Below are 14551 nucleotides of genomic sequence, written 5' to 3'. Positions count from 1 at the left end.
ATTCACCTGCTTAACTCTTATCTCCTGGCTAGTCATTATCAGAGGCAGGATCGCGGCGCATGATGACAGGAGAGCACTGTCACGGATTCTGGGAAAAAACATCGTAATTTTCCATCAGCGCTGCCATATCTGCCAGCAGAGCCAGTATTTGGCCGAGCGAGGGTGAGCAAAACAACAGTCACTATCAGCTCACTGTCAGGCACGTCCCACCAAAATGTCATGGCTGCATGTGAACTTTCCCACTGTGGAGAGATGAATTCAGTCATACAGGGAAGTGACATTTGATGCTCAGTAGCAGTGCTTTTTGCCATGTATACCATATAAGGGCCATATAAGTCACTTCCTGGGGGTTATGTAAGATCCTCTCAACAAACAGATTCCCACAGGTAACGCTGGGGGGGCCAACCAGCTGAGTCATGCACACGCAATACGGTGCCAATCCTGCTGAGCTGGTCTGGGAAACTGGAGGGGGACCTTATGGAATGTGTGCACGAGCTTTTACACTCTTAACCCCCCCCCGACATGCCTGCGTGCACTCTAGATGTTCGGCATGAAAACACAGCCGCAACACAGCTTAGATAAGAAAGCAAACTGTACATATAAAACATGTTAACCAGCCTCGCCACATGTTCAGGCTCAAATGTCCGTCTGCAACTTATTAGATGGCGGTTAAGGCGAAATGAGGAGCAGAGGCAGAGCTGAGGAAAGGGGGGTTTCGGTGAACAGCTGCTTTCATTTTGCTCAGATTCTATATAGCTGCAGCGCATCTGGAGATCAGGCCTTGGCAGGATTAATATTGAATAAGGATTTCAAATATCTGATAAGACACTTCTTGAGATGTGGCGGATCAAACTGGACTTGAGTAGACCCGATCGATGAAGGGTCTACTCAAATGCCAGACAGGAGGGTGTGTTTGAGGGGAAAAAAAACCCCAAACTATCAACAGCCTACCTGCGCCATGTCATCCAAGCAGTTGAAGATGTACTTGCGAGCCTCTTTCGACTTGATCCCCGTCTCGCCCTCGTGGTCCTCCGGAGTCTGCGGGAGACAAGAAGCAGATGTTCCTCTCAAATCCCATCACACTTCCCCTCTGGAAACACACTATTTACATTTGGCTCATTACAGCCTCTTGTTGCTGATGTGCAGCAGGACTCAGCTTGCCCTCTGAGCAACCCTGGGGTAGCACACAAACACTCATCTAACAACCAGGGCAAGATTGGGGGAGACTGCATGTGGAGGCGCACACTTGGTCACGGAGGGAATACGCGCGACACCACAGCTTAAAGCAAGCGCACGCGGACACACATTTACATGAAGTGCAGGAAAAATGCACAGGCAAGTATAAACAGGGGTGATCACTTGTTTTTTCAAAGATGCAAATTTACACAAAACTAATCTGTGTTGACTATGGAAACCTCCTGACTGAACACATGATATTTTTTAATTACATTCAGCAAAGCCACGCAGCTGCTGTTACACAGAAACACATGGCAAGGTCACATTAAAGCTGAGCAATCTCTCTTCGGAGCGGAAAGAAAGAGGTCAAGATGCCTTGAGGTTTGATTTTCCACATACCCGAGACACTAGAAAATCATGAGGAGTCACAGCAGTGGTGTCAAGCATGAGCTAATAATCTTGTGCCTGTGTCCTGCCCACAATGTTACTGTCAACTCTTATCTCGAGGAACTCAGAAACTCCCTTGTTTGAACCGACAATAATGTGTTTTTAAAAAAGGCCTCATGCAGTTTTTCAGAGGATGACTCTGAAAGTCTTAGTACTGGCTGCGCATTTCTTTTCCCTGACATCTTCTAAAAGCCTGTGGTGATCATACACAGAGCACATACACTATCATACATCTTCATTTCTCCAATCACGTTCATCAGCTGCTGTCAGTGTGGTATGTTACTGGGATTCCTAAGGAACGAACGCACCCAAAGCAGATCAATCCTCGGCACAAAGACGTGGCAAAAGCACGGCCATACCCTGCAGAGACGGATCAGTATTTGCAGTTCAATACACTCAAGAACCGAGTGAGAAAGTTCACTGCGTGGCTCACGAAAGTTCAACTTAAGTTAATGAGGGTACACAAGACAGGAGCGGACCTGCTCATTGAGTGGCCTACATAGAGGGACAGTGGGAGGGGGCGTTGGAGCAGACACCATCTGAGACGGAGTCGTCGAGCTGGGACATCCATTTGCCAGATCCATTTTGCTCTTATTACTCTCTCACTTTGTTTATAGCCAGGAACAGGTCCATCACCGTGGAGCCAGAGTTTGTGGAGTATCAATGACAGATGTGGCCTGCCACAGTATCACCCGTTCCGAGGAAGAGGTTCCTGATGCCAACAAGTTTGTAATTTGCAGCGGTGGAGGAAGTATTCAGATGCTTTACCTCAATAAAAGTACTTATACCACTCTGTAAAAATACTTTGTGACGAAAAAAAGTCCTGCATTGCAATAGTTACTTACAAATATGTCAAGAACAATCAGGAAAGTCTGTTTAAAATATTAAAAGTTATGCAGAGAAATGTGACCTTTATGATATACTGTATACACTTTGTAGTATATACCACTAAGTAATCATCAATATAATGTGATCATTTCTCATACATCAATGCGAAAGGAGGATTTTATTGTTGTGGTCGGTCGAGGTGGAGCTAGAGCGAGAAATGTGACTTAGATGCCAAAGTGACACGTTTTGTCCAAGCCTCTGAATTCTCAGCTTAAAAAAATGATGCTTATTAAACATAAAATCATTACAATCATTAAAAGGAAAAGGAGCTAATTCTCGCAGTTGTGAAGCTGAGAAGATGAGCTAATGACTTAAAGTGGTTGTCAAACTGACACACCAATTAAGCAACTCATCATGTAGGCTGCACTAGTGTAAACTGTTGGACAGTTTAATATATGACAAAACATATGATTTTATTATCTCTTCAAATGGTTTGTGCGTGTCATCCTAATTTGAGAAGTATTTTTGTTGTTGTTTATCATGATTCGTTAACACTGATATTGTAATGTAATGGAGGCCACAAGCACCATGGCCAGGCCTGCACCCAGCTTCCCTCGCATGATAAGAAAAGACTCATGTAAAGTATCGACTTCCCCACATTTGTACTTAGGTTCAGTATTTGAGGAAATGTACTCAGCTACGTTCCTCCGCCGGGAAGTTGTGTGTCCGTGTGCGCGCGTTTGCATCACTCAGGCTGTACCTTTAGTCTCCAGAGCGGGTAGGTTGAGTCCGTCTCTCTGTTGAAGAACCTGTTGGTCTTTGTCCCTGCACTCAACAGATACTCTGCAGGCAGACCCTGTGTCTGTGAGATGTACCGGATCTGCAAGACACAAGAGGGGAAAAAATCTTTTTTTAAACTTCACATTATATGCATGATTGAAGTGCGAGTTGCCTTTAATTGGGGAGCGCTGTGAATTCTTCCAACGGCTGCCAAATAACAGTCCAAAAAAATTTCGGATGGATGTTTTTTTGGCAGTTTTGAAAATCAAAGCTGACAGTAACTACTCCAGACTTATCTGGCTGAAATATGCATAGCTCCCAAACATGACCTCAGCTTAAGAGTCTAAGATTGATTTGAGACTTGTAAATGAGACACTTTGCTACGTTTTTTGTTTTTTTTTTGTGAAAAATCAGGCGGGCTTGTTCAGTGATGGAGCATGACTTGCTCAAGGTTTTCCCACCGAGCCTCGTCTGACTGATAGAGAGAGGGGAACGCCGCGATGTCTTGCTCTGGAGCACAGGGGCTGCGCTAATTGGACAAGTGGCTCTGTGGCATCTGTTCAGATAAACAGGGAGGCTGCGCAAGAATCATCAGGGGCTGTCAGGGGGATTTGAGAGGCGTCCCACCCTCCCAGACACACTCGCAAACACACACTGGTGGAGAGGGAGCACTCGCAAGTGCATGAGCACAACGGCGCGCAACAGCTCCAACTCACAGTTGTGCTAGCACCCAAACAATTTGAAAGGCCGAGCGAGCGTTGTGCGTTACCTGATCGTACTCCGAGGCCCCCGGATAGAGGGGCCATCCCAGGAAGAGCTCAGCTATCACACAGCCCAGGGACCACATGTCTATGGCCTCACAGAACGGCAGGCCCAGGATGATCTCCGGAGCCCTGGAGACAAAGAGAACACACAGCGCGGTTAGAAATCAGGCTTTTTTTTATTTATTTTTTTTTTTTTTGGTCTTGCAGAGCCAGAGCTTTAAAAGGAAACATTGAGATTATGATTGTAACATGACTACATCGTCAGTTTCAATACAAAGACTGTGTCTGCAGAAGCCGAGTGTGGAGCTTGGTTTCACACTTCCTCTGAGCTCATGGAGAGCGGCCCAGTGGAGTACGCACAGGTCAGAGGAGGAAATAATCTACGCTGCATATGTAGGAGTGAGCTGGAGACTATCCACAGGTTTGAGTAACATTCCTGAAGCCAGCACGATTTAATTAGACAACACAGACACAAACACACACACAGACCGTCTCATGTTTCCACACCAAGACAATTTGATGAGTCTTTAGTGTCTACAGGCTGCTGTGATATCCCAACATTTATCACACAATGCATGAAATGCTTGAACAGCGTTCCTTCTTATAGTGCTGTTTTAGGCTTTTTCACTGTGTCCCAAACACGTTCCGATTGGTTACACATAACAAGTAATAATGAACGACAATGAATATTACAAATGTGTCTGATGACTAAAGTTATCGAGTAAATGTAGACGTAAATGTAAATGAGCAGAATATGGAAATACAGAACTTTAAACTAGACTGTAGTTAGTAACCTTCCATTGGCGGTTATTCTAAAATTTGAGCCGAATTTCTTATTTTAACAGCAAATGTATATCAGTATCAGTATATCTGTTATTCGTCTCCTACAAATAATCAGCACCAGTATCGTCCCAGAAAAAACACGTCAGCTGATCCTTTTTATCTATTTTCACATGTTTACAACTGTTAGACTGCTCAAACCACACCGTCTTATTCTTCTCTTCGTTTCACTACACTACCTATTCATTCTGCACTCCCTGTACTCTGTGTGAACAGTGAAGTCATTAGACAGAACCCTATTATTGACATTCTCATTGTAGCCTATTGCAGCATTGTTTGTATTCTCAGTATATCCATATCATCATGTGTCAACAATAACGGTTCCAGTGCTGCGTGTTATCTGCCAAACATCCCCCACGTCAGGAGAGAATCTCACTGTTTCATGATGCTTTTTTTTTTCACTTGTAATTTCGACCTCTTTCTGCGAGCATGATGTTCGTGACTGTGTTGTATCTTTGTTTCAGCGCTTTAAGCTGTGGGAAACGACTCCGTTAATACCCTTCATGTGTGCTCTGTTTGGGGAAATTGAACCAGAACCCCCGATAACCGAGCAGCACCAATCGCTGAGCCCCATCTCCGCCGCTCAGACGCGGGCACTGTGTGGAGGTAGCGGGGTGGTATGTTTACAGAGTTTCATGGTCCACGGCCACAAAGCCATGTGGACGCAATTATGCCATGAAAAATGAAAACAACATAAAAATTCTGTAGAGCGTGCAATAAGCTTCATTTGGGCTTTTTAGTCGGCTACGCATTCATTCACCGCCACACACACACACACCCACACACACACACACACACAGAGACCATGTCAGTGGTAGAAGAGATAAATATCTATGATTTGATAAAAAAAAAAGAAAAGAAGAGATATTGCTTCAGTTATTTGAGCAGCATGGCCGTCCAAAACAATTCCCAACTTTCATTCAACACGTTTAATATCCTGTCAGAAAGACTAATGCACCTCTTGTGAGCTCACGTCTCTGATGGGGCTTAAAATAACCAAGAACATTGCGACTCCGCACTCTAACAATCCAAAGCACTTTTAAGAGGTTCTCTGGCTGTCATCACTCTTGGGGGAGGGGTCTAAAATTGCTGTAAACTACTGGCGAAATTAGCTGCAAAAACTCGGCCCCCGCCGACCGAAGCAGGCGGGACGCTCGACCTATCTGTAACTCCAAGCCGGGCAGAAACGGTCCGGCTGAAATCCCCCCTCTGTCTGTTAACAGCATATTAAAAGCATGACACACAGATCACAGGAGCTTAAAGTCGAATCTTGCAAAGTTGCTCATTCATCGCTGAGTTCACAGTGCTGATTGCCGTGACCATGGTAACTAGGCTACCCCCCCCCCACCAGCCTAGGGCGGGCTCTGGCAGAGTTTCGGTCGCAGCGAGAGAAACGAGGGGGCCTGGCCTCGATCCCGCTGGAACTGTAGGTACCAGGGAAACAGAGAATGTGGAAAACAGCATGGGGGAATGCTATAGGACTTTATAGGCCTGTAGGGGGGCGACGGGTACGCGCTCCGAGGGCTGGAGGAGAATGAATGAACATACCTCACATACTTAAAAGCAAATTTCCAACTGTAGCCCTTTTGCCCTCCATTCACTACTCACTGAGGAAAAGGCAAAGTGACAAGAGGGCACAGGCAATTCATCGCACGCTGAGATACGTCTAATATGGAAAGGCAGAAGACGCGGAAGATACTAAGTTTCTAAAAAAAAAAAAAAAAAGGAGAGGAGAGTTCAAGAGCGCGGGAGAGGCACAAGCAAAGCAAATGAGGGGGAGCGGCGCCTCGCCCAATGAGGAGCTCCTGCCACAGAGGGTGGTTATTGGGGTCTCAAGGGCAGTGGTGGAACAGACACCAAGACAACACTCTAGCAACAGTATCTTAGGGCGCCATTACACAGCAATACAAAGACACCTTCACACGCAATGAGCCGAGACGTCTATCAAGGGGCTGCCAAGGAGGCATAAAGGAGCCTGCTCAGAGGCGATAGCGGAGGGAACAGCCAGGTCCACTCGGAAGGAGAAGAGGCGGACACCAGGACCGGGCTTAGCGTGATCCTCAACTCACAGCCTGTTAGAGTGGACATAACGCCAACGGCTGCACACAGACGTGGACAGGTACAGGCAGGCAAGCGCGCCAGAAAAGTTGAAACTAGTCGTTGTGTTCCAGGAAGGCTTTTTGTCCATTTCTACCTTCAGCAAACATTCATAAACACTGAGCAACCTGTTATGCATCATTGCTTTAGCGTCACTAGCTGTGATCAGACAGACACTGTTTCTTCAATCTGATCTGAAGTCATTCTGATTAGAGTTTCCATCTTTGCTGCCTCATAATATTGCCAAAGAGTCAGATGATAGAAGGCTAGCTGCACGGCCAACAGAGCTAATTAGCCATTGTCAGCTACAGTTAGCAGCAATCAGCGGTTGCTCTGGCTACGCGCTGCCCCTGGATTTGCTTGGAGGATGAAATAGACAGGTGTTTAATTCTTACGTATCAGACCATTTGCCAGAATAAAACTTTTTAGACGCGCGCAGAGTGGTTCATCTCTCGGAAATCAAACAACCAAAGAGGAATTTGAAGTTTGTTTAGTCCAACTTCATTCAAAAAATTCAATTTATCCATTCATTTGTTCGCTCCACCTGTCAATGCAGTTTTCAACATGGAGCCACGTCAGGTCCTTGGAACAATATTTGGCTTTATGGTCTAGTGGATTCTGGCTGCACTCATCCTCGTACAGCTCGCTGTTCTGAGCGTTTCAACCACGGAGGCCTTCCACAATACCAAACAAACAAATAAATAAATAAATATGTGTCCAAAAGTTTAATCAGCCCCCCCCCCCCCCGCCCCCATCTGATTACAAAAGCATTCAGAGGAGCAGAATCAGACCAGTCTCTCCTGACTGAGGCATTAGAATTCTGATTGGGATTTAATTCTGTGTATAAGTCGAATGCAAGGGTCCACGTAAACGCTGCTGATTCTTCTGAAGTCTTCAGAAACCAAAGTCAAATCACTTTACTGCTCAACTGAGAGATCTTGACAAACGATGAACAACAGACAAAAGTCTGTGAAGGATTATGCTCTATTTATATACTCAAATATCACTGTTAGTACTTTCAACCCCCCTGCTTATTGTGCTGTCTGTGCAGAAGTTGATAATGGGAGCAAGCGGCGCTTCATCGTCATCACAGATGACGTTCTGTTCTGCATATTTTACAACATAATAAAGCCAATATACTCTGGCGTCACGTGCCCGGCCCAGCAGTCCCACAGCACATTCACACATTCCCACACAAAAGCACACAACATATACTCCCTTATTTGAATTTGGGTGCAAGTTCTCCAAAAAGCCTCATCTGACTTTTGAGCAAACCAAAAATATGTACGGGCCGTTTTAGGGAAAAAAGAGGAGGCTGTCCTCACAATACGAGGCCATTTTTCTTTTTCGTTTTGTTTTTCAACTCGGCTCCGGGGAAATTCTTCCCCCGTCGAAACGCATTGTGGGGATGAAAGCCACAGGAAGCTCTTTCATCAGATGATCCTTCAGATCACCGCGACTCCGGCGGACACATGCAGACCACAGGACCTTAAACTTTACCCCCTTTTCTCAGAACCAAAACGCCGAACTAAGTGACTTCCAATGACCGTCACCATATGTAATTCATACTTGCACACAAAGATGCAGAAACTGGCAGCAGATCCACATTTGATGTCAAAGAAAGGTGGCTTTCATAACAGCTGCCTTCCACAAAACCCACTTTCATGAGCGTGTGATTAGTGCTCGGGCTTTAGCTTTAGTGCAACGTCTTTTCTATGCATGTGTGCTTAGCTGTGTGCCATGACCACACGGACTTTGCCCTTGTGTGTGATGGAGAGATTTGCTAGTGTTGATGTTATGCTTGGATCCATTTCAGCCTTCCTGGGTTATGCTCCAGTGCTCTACTTTAGGCTGTTCTCATGGCTTCTCTGCCTCCTCTCACAGAGATCTCCTCCCGTTCAGCGAGACAGAGAGAGAGAGAGAGAGAGTGCAAGGAAGAGAGCAGAGTGAAGGAGGAAGGATGAGAGAGGGAGTAACATCGTTTCTCATGATATGAAACCACAAATGCAAATTCGCCTCCCCTGTACCAGTGCACCGCTGCCATTGCATGCAAAGCGACGTACAGCTGTTGCTGATGCAGGCCTTTCACTGGCAGTGATAAACAGCACACACATCTGTGCAGCTCACAAAGCTCGCTCCTTTCCTCCCCCCCCCCGTTCCTTTTCCTTCCTAACGTAGTAAAGCACACGCAACTGACGGGTAGTGCAGATCAGACCATTTCAGTTTTCAATGCGATATGGGAACCTTTGTTAATCTCGACCGCACACGAGCAGCCACATGGGGGGGGTCAACGGAAATATTTCAAAGCTGCACTGTGCGACTTTTTTAAGTGACAATTTGGATTATTTAGTCCTTAATTTTTCAATCGTTGGACTTCTGGATTGGCAGATATATTTTTATTCCCAACAGGGGGAAAGTAAACCTAAACTATTATTTATCTCAAGCTGCTATTCCATGAGATCTGTCTTTGTTTCTTTGTTTACAGACCTGAAAAAAAGTTACATAGTGCACCTGTAGTGTATTTCAAAACTGCTCAAAAAAGGACACCAGAAGAATAAAGTCTTATTTAAAGCCTGTTTTGTCTGACGTTGTCTGAGAGCCTGTACCCATGCTGGTGGATCAGTGAAGCTATATATACCCTTCTTGGTTTTGTGTGTAAGCATGCTAACTTCAGGCCCGTTAGCCCTGAACACTGCACAGTCGAGGCTGATGGGGGTTTTGCATTCGGTCAAAAAACAGACACTGAACAAATTTTGACCTAATCATGGCAGTAGTTTTCAATCAGTCAAATATGAACCTCATGGCGGAGGGAAACCAGGGGAGCGCTGCCAGTCACAGGGCCAAAGCCCAAGCGAGGCTGAAAAGCTATATTCTGGTCACCTGGTAATCACCTTGGATACACCATCCGAGCTGACACTGCCAATCTATCAGCCTTTATGCTGCACCCCACCTCACCCATCTGCAGCTGGCATGGCCACCGCAGACAGTGCCTCTCAGAGGGTGGTGGCGGTGAGCTCCTCGCTGCAGACCATGGATGTCACTTACAGTACAGACGGTGTGCAAACCACCGGCTGGCCAGAGGCTTTCTGTGGTTTTCACTGGGGGACCCGACTGCATGAGAGGCCTCAGTGTTCGGGCTAGTGGCTCTGACAGCACAGGGCCTCGACAAAAGGAAGAGGGAGGGTGGGATAGGGAGAGCGAGAGAGACACACAGAGACAGAGAGGGTGAGAGAGAGAGAGTCTGCATGCTGACATCCTCCCAGCTGGCCTGGTCATTGATGAGCCCCAGTCCCCTTGGGAGCCAGAGATGGCACGACTCATGAATGGAGCCTTTCTTCTGCCACCCTAGCCCGCCCCTACCCCTCAGCCCCTTCACCCACCCTCCTCCACTGCCAGCCCAGCCAACCCCTGCCTACACCTCACCCTGCCTCGCCATCCGCCCCCCCGCCCCCTCCTCGCAACCCCTCTGCCAGCAAAACCCCCTTCAAACCCCTCAAACTAGGGCGCCGAGGCCAGGCTAGCGCCTCCCTCCCCGCACGCCTGTCCGCCCTCTGCTCTGCTGAACCGTGCCTGCGCTTGGCTAGCCTGCCAGCCCACACACACACATGCAGACACACTAGCGCAGACACACACACGCAGCTGACATCACAGGCTGTGTGCATGTCAGGATGTATCCATCAGGCTGACCTTCCCTTAGCTTGGCTCCAGACGGGAGACTGATGGATCCCTGGAACCCTGCAGCATTTACACACACGCACAAATGCACAACACAGATGCACACACACACACACACACACACACACACACACGGGTCAGCCAGTGTATGGTAATGGGTTTGATCTCTTTAGTTTCCGTTCTCCAGACTTCGTCATCGGTCCTTATGTAACTATGTTTTATTCAATAGCAGGCGGGCATGTATACTGGTAAATAAGACCATATACCACTGGATATGTTGAGAGCGCTGCTATGGCACGGTGCTAGCGGGGGGGGGGGGAGCAGGAGAGGAAGCTGTCCGGCGCTAACAGGAAAAAGCACTTCATGAGAAAAGAGCCTCCCATTAACTTTTCTCCCCTCTATCTCCTGCTCGTCTTCTTCCCCATTCCTCCCGTCTCTTCGCCTCTTCCCCTCTCTCCATCCCACGCTTTCGCCGTTGCCTAATGTAAAAAGGCTCCGGTCGGTGCTGTGAATGACTCCCTTCCTTCCCCGGGGTATTCATCTACATATTCATGCCCTCGAAGGTTCCTCCACAGCCTCTTTGAAGATGCACCATAGAGAAAACACTTTTCTCGATGTATTGCACGGTGGTCGCTGACTGTGAAATCAATGTGCAGAGCTACATCCCCTACTGTGCACCTGTGGCTCTCAGGAACCCGCCCCAGCCCAACACACACACACGCACTCACACACACACGCTACAGCATCCCACCTGCTCTCATCACATCAGAAACTGCAGCACAGTGCACAAGCCAGGCATAGCGGCAATCGTGTAAAATGCACATTTTATGTAGGCAGACGGTGTCGATGGCTGTCAAACGTCAGGACTGGGTGTTCCAGGTGGTTCAGCGATGGAAAGCGGGAGGGGAAGTGGGGGATCTGGACAAGGCAAACTTTTTAACAGAGTCCTTGAGAAATGTTGTCTCCCTCCCTGAAAGCAGCATTCCTGGTGTTCAAGGCCTGAAAAACAGGCCTTCCCCTCTCTCTCTCTCTCTCTCTCTCTCTCTCTCTCTCTCTCTCTCTCTCTCACTTGCAGCAAATGCGCTGACAGGGCTGCCGATGTTTTACCTGTTAAAGCATTAGCATTCCCTGTGAGCCGAGCGATGCATCACAACGAGGCAAATCAAGAAAGAAAAAGAGGACGGATCGGCATCCGATGGAATTATTCACCTAAAGAGCATGAGACTATCGTGATAATGCAAAAAAAAAAAAAAAAAATAAGGAAAAAAAACGAAAAAAAAAAAACAATCAGGAACTTTAACAGCACGCAACTCCAGTGCATCATGGCAGGCTAATGTAAAATATGGGTGACAGCTGCATATAATCTGTAACTGAGCGCTAACATAGATAGCATATGTGCATTCAAAGGTTGTCTCCGTTCCCAGTCTCACCAGCTCACATTTAACCCCTCCCTTCCTCTTCGAGGCGTTTTATATGATGAGATATTCAGCAGGCGGAGCGCCACCCGTGGCACACATGGAGCCCCGCCGTCGCAGCGTGGCACGGTCAATATTAGCACACACAGGATGTGCCACATTCTCTCACATGGCATCACCCAATGCTGTTACCCACAAGCTGTTTTCTCAAATGGCTGCGTTAGATAACATATCAGATTTACAGTTAGGTAACATCAAGCACATTTTTTATTGGCCTTGCTGCTATGGAGACCTTTTCTCCACCCTCAGAGAAGCAGCGTGCCACCCCGTCTTCCACCCGGCCCTCTTCCATTAGCAACACTAACAGCTACAATAACCAAACAATGAGCACCGCCACAGTACAGCTAGTTGAGACATCTACTCTGCGCTTCATCCTTCCCCACCTGGTAATTACTGCTTTCCTGTGGTCGTTATTTCTCTCCAGCACGCGGCCGACCCTAGAGGTAATACATCTAATCTCCACCTGCAACCCTCCATACCTCCAACCCCCATCGCCTGGTGCAGGGGTCAAAGGGACAGACCTCTTTCAACCGGGTGGGGGGGGAGAAGGAGAAATGACAGAAAGGAGATGAGGCAGGGAAAGATGGAGAGACCGTGGTGGGCAAAACAATAGAAGATGGATGCGCCCCTCAATCGGCACCCACCCACCTACACACTCAAACACATTCGGTCCCCTTCTGCCTCCCTTGCCAAAGCGAAGAGAGCGGGGAAGGTAAATGATGGGTATCTGTCACGCGGTGATGCTCTGGGTTGCAGACAGCCTGGCGAGAAGATGTAGGGGACGCGGAGAGGGAGCCTCAAGTCTCTGCAGCCTTATTACGGTAGTGGACTGACAGTCAGACAGTATTAGGCCATTCTACCAGCCACTGGCCAGACACTGACCCAACCCTCAGGCATGTGCAGCTCTGCTCTGACAGACTCAAACTCTCCGTGAAAATCGTACGCTGGCGGAATCTCTAAACAATAACTTGAAAATGGGGACCTGATACCGCGTCCTGGCAGTCAAAAGTAAATCTCACAAGAGAGTTTCTTAGAAAGTATTAAATCACGGCTGCTGAGGCTTCAGAATGATGCCATCATACCCTCAGACTCTGTTAGTCACCAATCTCTCCACTGTCAACAAGCCCCGGGGAAATATGTGGGTCACACAGAGAGCCCGCTAGGAGTGGGTAAAGCCAAACTAAAGGCAGAAATACAGACGGACGATAATGCATCCTAACATGCAGTCACTCAGTCAACCAGCTTAACCAGCTGGTGAGCCTGTCGCCACGGCTGAGACGTCCACCCAAACAGACAGGGAAGCAGTGAGACACACTCTAACCCTAACCCTAACCCAGACGGCCAGCCAGGCAGATGAGATTGCGTCTGCTCGTGGGAGGGGGACGCTTAAACCGGAGCCTTGATCACTTCAGAAAATTAGAGGGTCTAAGGGATTCAGGGAGCTGGACTTAAACCGTTTCACTCAGCTCCAATTCCATCCGGCACAGTGCAAGCCACAACAAGGCGGCCTGGAGCCCCAAACTGCAAAACAGACCATATTTCATTTTGTGTTCTATCACAGCCATTCAGTCAAAAAGCCCAGCATGACAGTTATGTAAACTGCTGGCCAAGGCAATCACAATCTCATCTGCCTGCTTGACTGACTGTCTATCTGTCTCCCGCGCTCGCAGTTTGTCTGTATTTTCTGCCGTCTGGCTGACGGGCATTATCGTTGTTTTATTGTCTAGTTTCCTCCAGCAGTGGCTTTAGTCCAACGCAGTCCACAGCAAAATATTGCAAAGCTCTGCATCGATACGCCCCATTCTGTTGATTTAGGGTGACTAAGACAGAGATCAAGTGATAGGGGAGAGAAAGAGGGGGCACGATCAATGTGGTCGGCTGGCGGAGCCGCACTACTGGATATGTGGTAAAACAACAGACGCCGAAAATCCATTTGAAAATGTGGCGCCTGAGAACATATAGCTGGGAGCCACGGGGGCGCCGTCCTCCCGCTGGTAACGACATACGTCTCCCTGCCATTCACTACACACAAACAGGCGCATACAAAACACACATGCACATACACCGTTTCAATCATAAACGCTGCTCTGGTTCACTGGTTCCTCATTTTCTGGGGCAAGTGAGAGAGCACATGGGGGAAACATTTGCAAAGGCAGGTCGAAAAAAAAAAGAAAAAAAAGGAAAATCCCCTCCACCTTACCCCAACCCCAGCATGCACTGACATACAGTACATGTGCTCACTTTCTCTTCCTCCTCCACCCATCCCCCCCCAACCCCCTTCTCTCCTCCCTCTCTCCATCACTATCCCTTGTTTGACTACCGTCTTCCTTCCTCCCACCCAGTCTGGCAGTAATACCATCTCCTGCCTAATCAAATTCTGCTGCGTGTGACATGAATTCTCGGTGCCCAGGGCTGCGCTGCCTTCGCGACGAGCTACAGGGCCGCGGAGAGCTGTAACTAAACCTCACA

The 14551-nt window shown here is 47.8% G+C and overlaps 1 protein-coding gene across 6 annotated transcripts in view; it reads right to left on the bottom strand.

Moving 5' to 3' along the window:
* Nucleotides 1-14551, bottom strand: part of hipk2 (homeodomain interacting protein kinase 2) — a 73924-nt gene that overhangs the window by 18817 nt on the left and 40556 nt on the right. For all 6 annotated transcript variants that reach the window (XR_005076410.1, XM_037106693.1, XM_037106697.1 and 3 more), the window contains exons 3-5: nucleotides 4001-4124; nucleotides 3212-3331; nucleotides 952-1038 (exon numbers count right to left, since the gene is read on the bottom strand). Coding sequence is in view for 5 of the 6 variants with exons in the window: in XM_037106693.1 (XP_036962588.1) it covers nucleotides 952-1038; nucleotides 3212-3331; nucleotides 4001-4124 (331 nt within the window). In the remaining variant the exon portion in view is untranslated. The remainder of the gene's footprint in view (nucleotides 1-951; nucleotides 1039-3211; nucleotides 3332-4000; nucleotides 4125-14551) is intronic.

Source organism: Acanthopagrus latus, chromosome 8 (genome assembly GCF_904848185.1).
Source record: "Acanthopagrus latus isolate v.2019 chromosome 8, fAcaLat1.1, whole genome shotgun sequence".
NCBI lineage: Eukaryota > Metazoa > Chordata > Actinopteri > Spariformes > Sparidae > Acanthopagrus > Acanthopagrus latus.
This window is presented reverse-complemented; position numbering and strand designations above follow the sequence as displayed.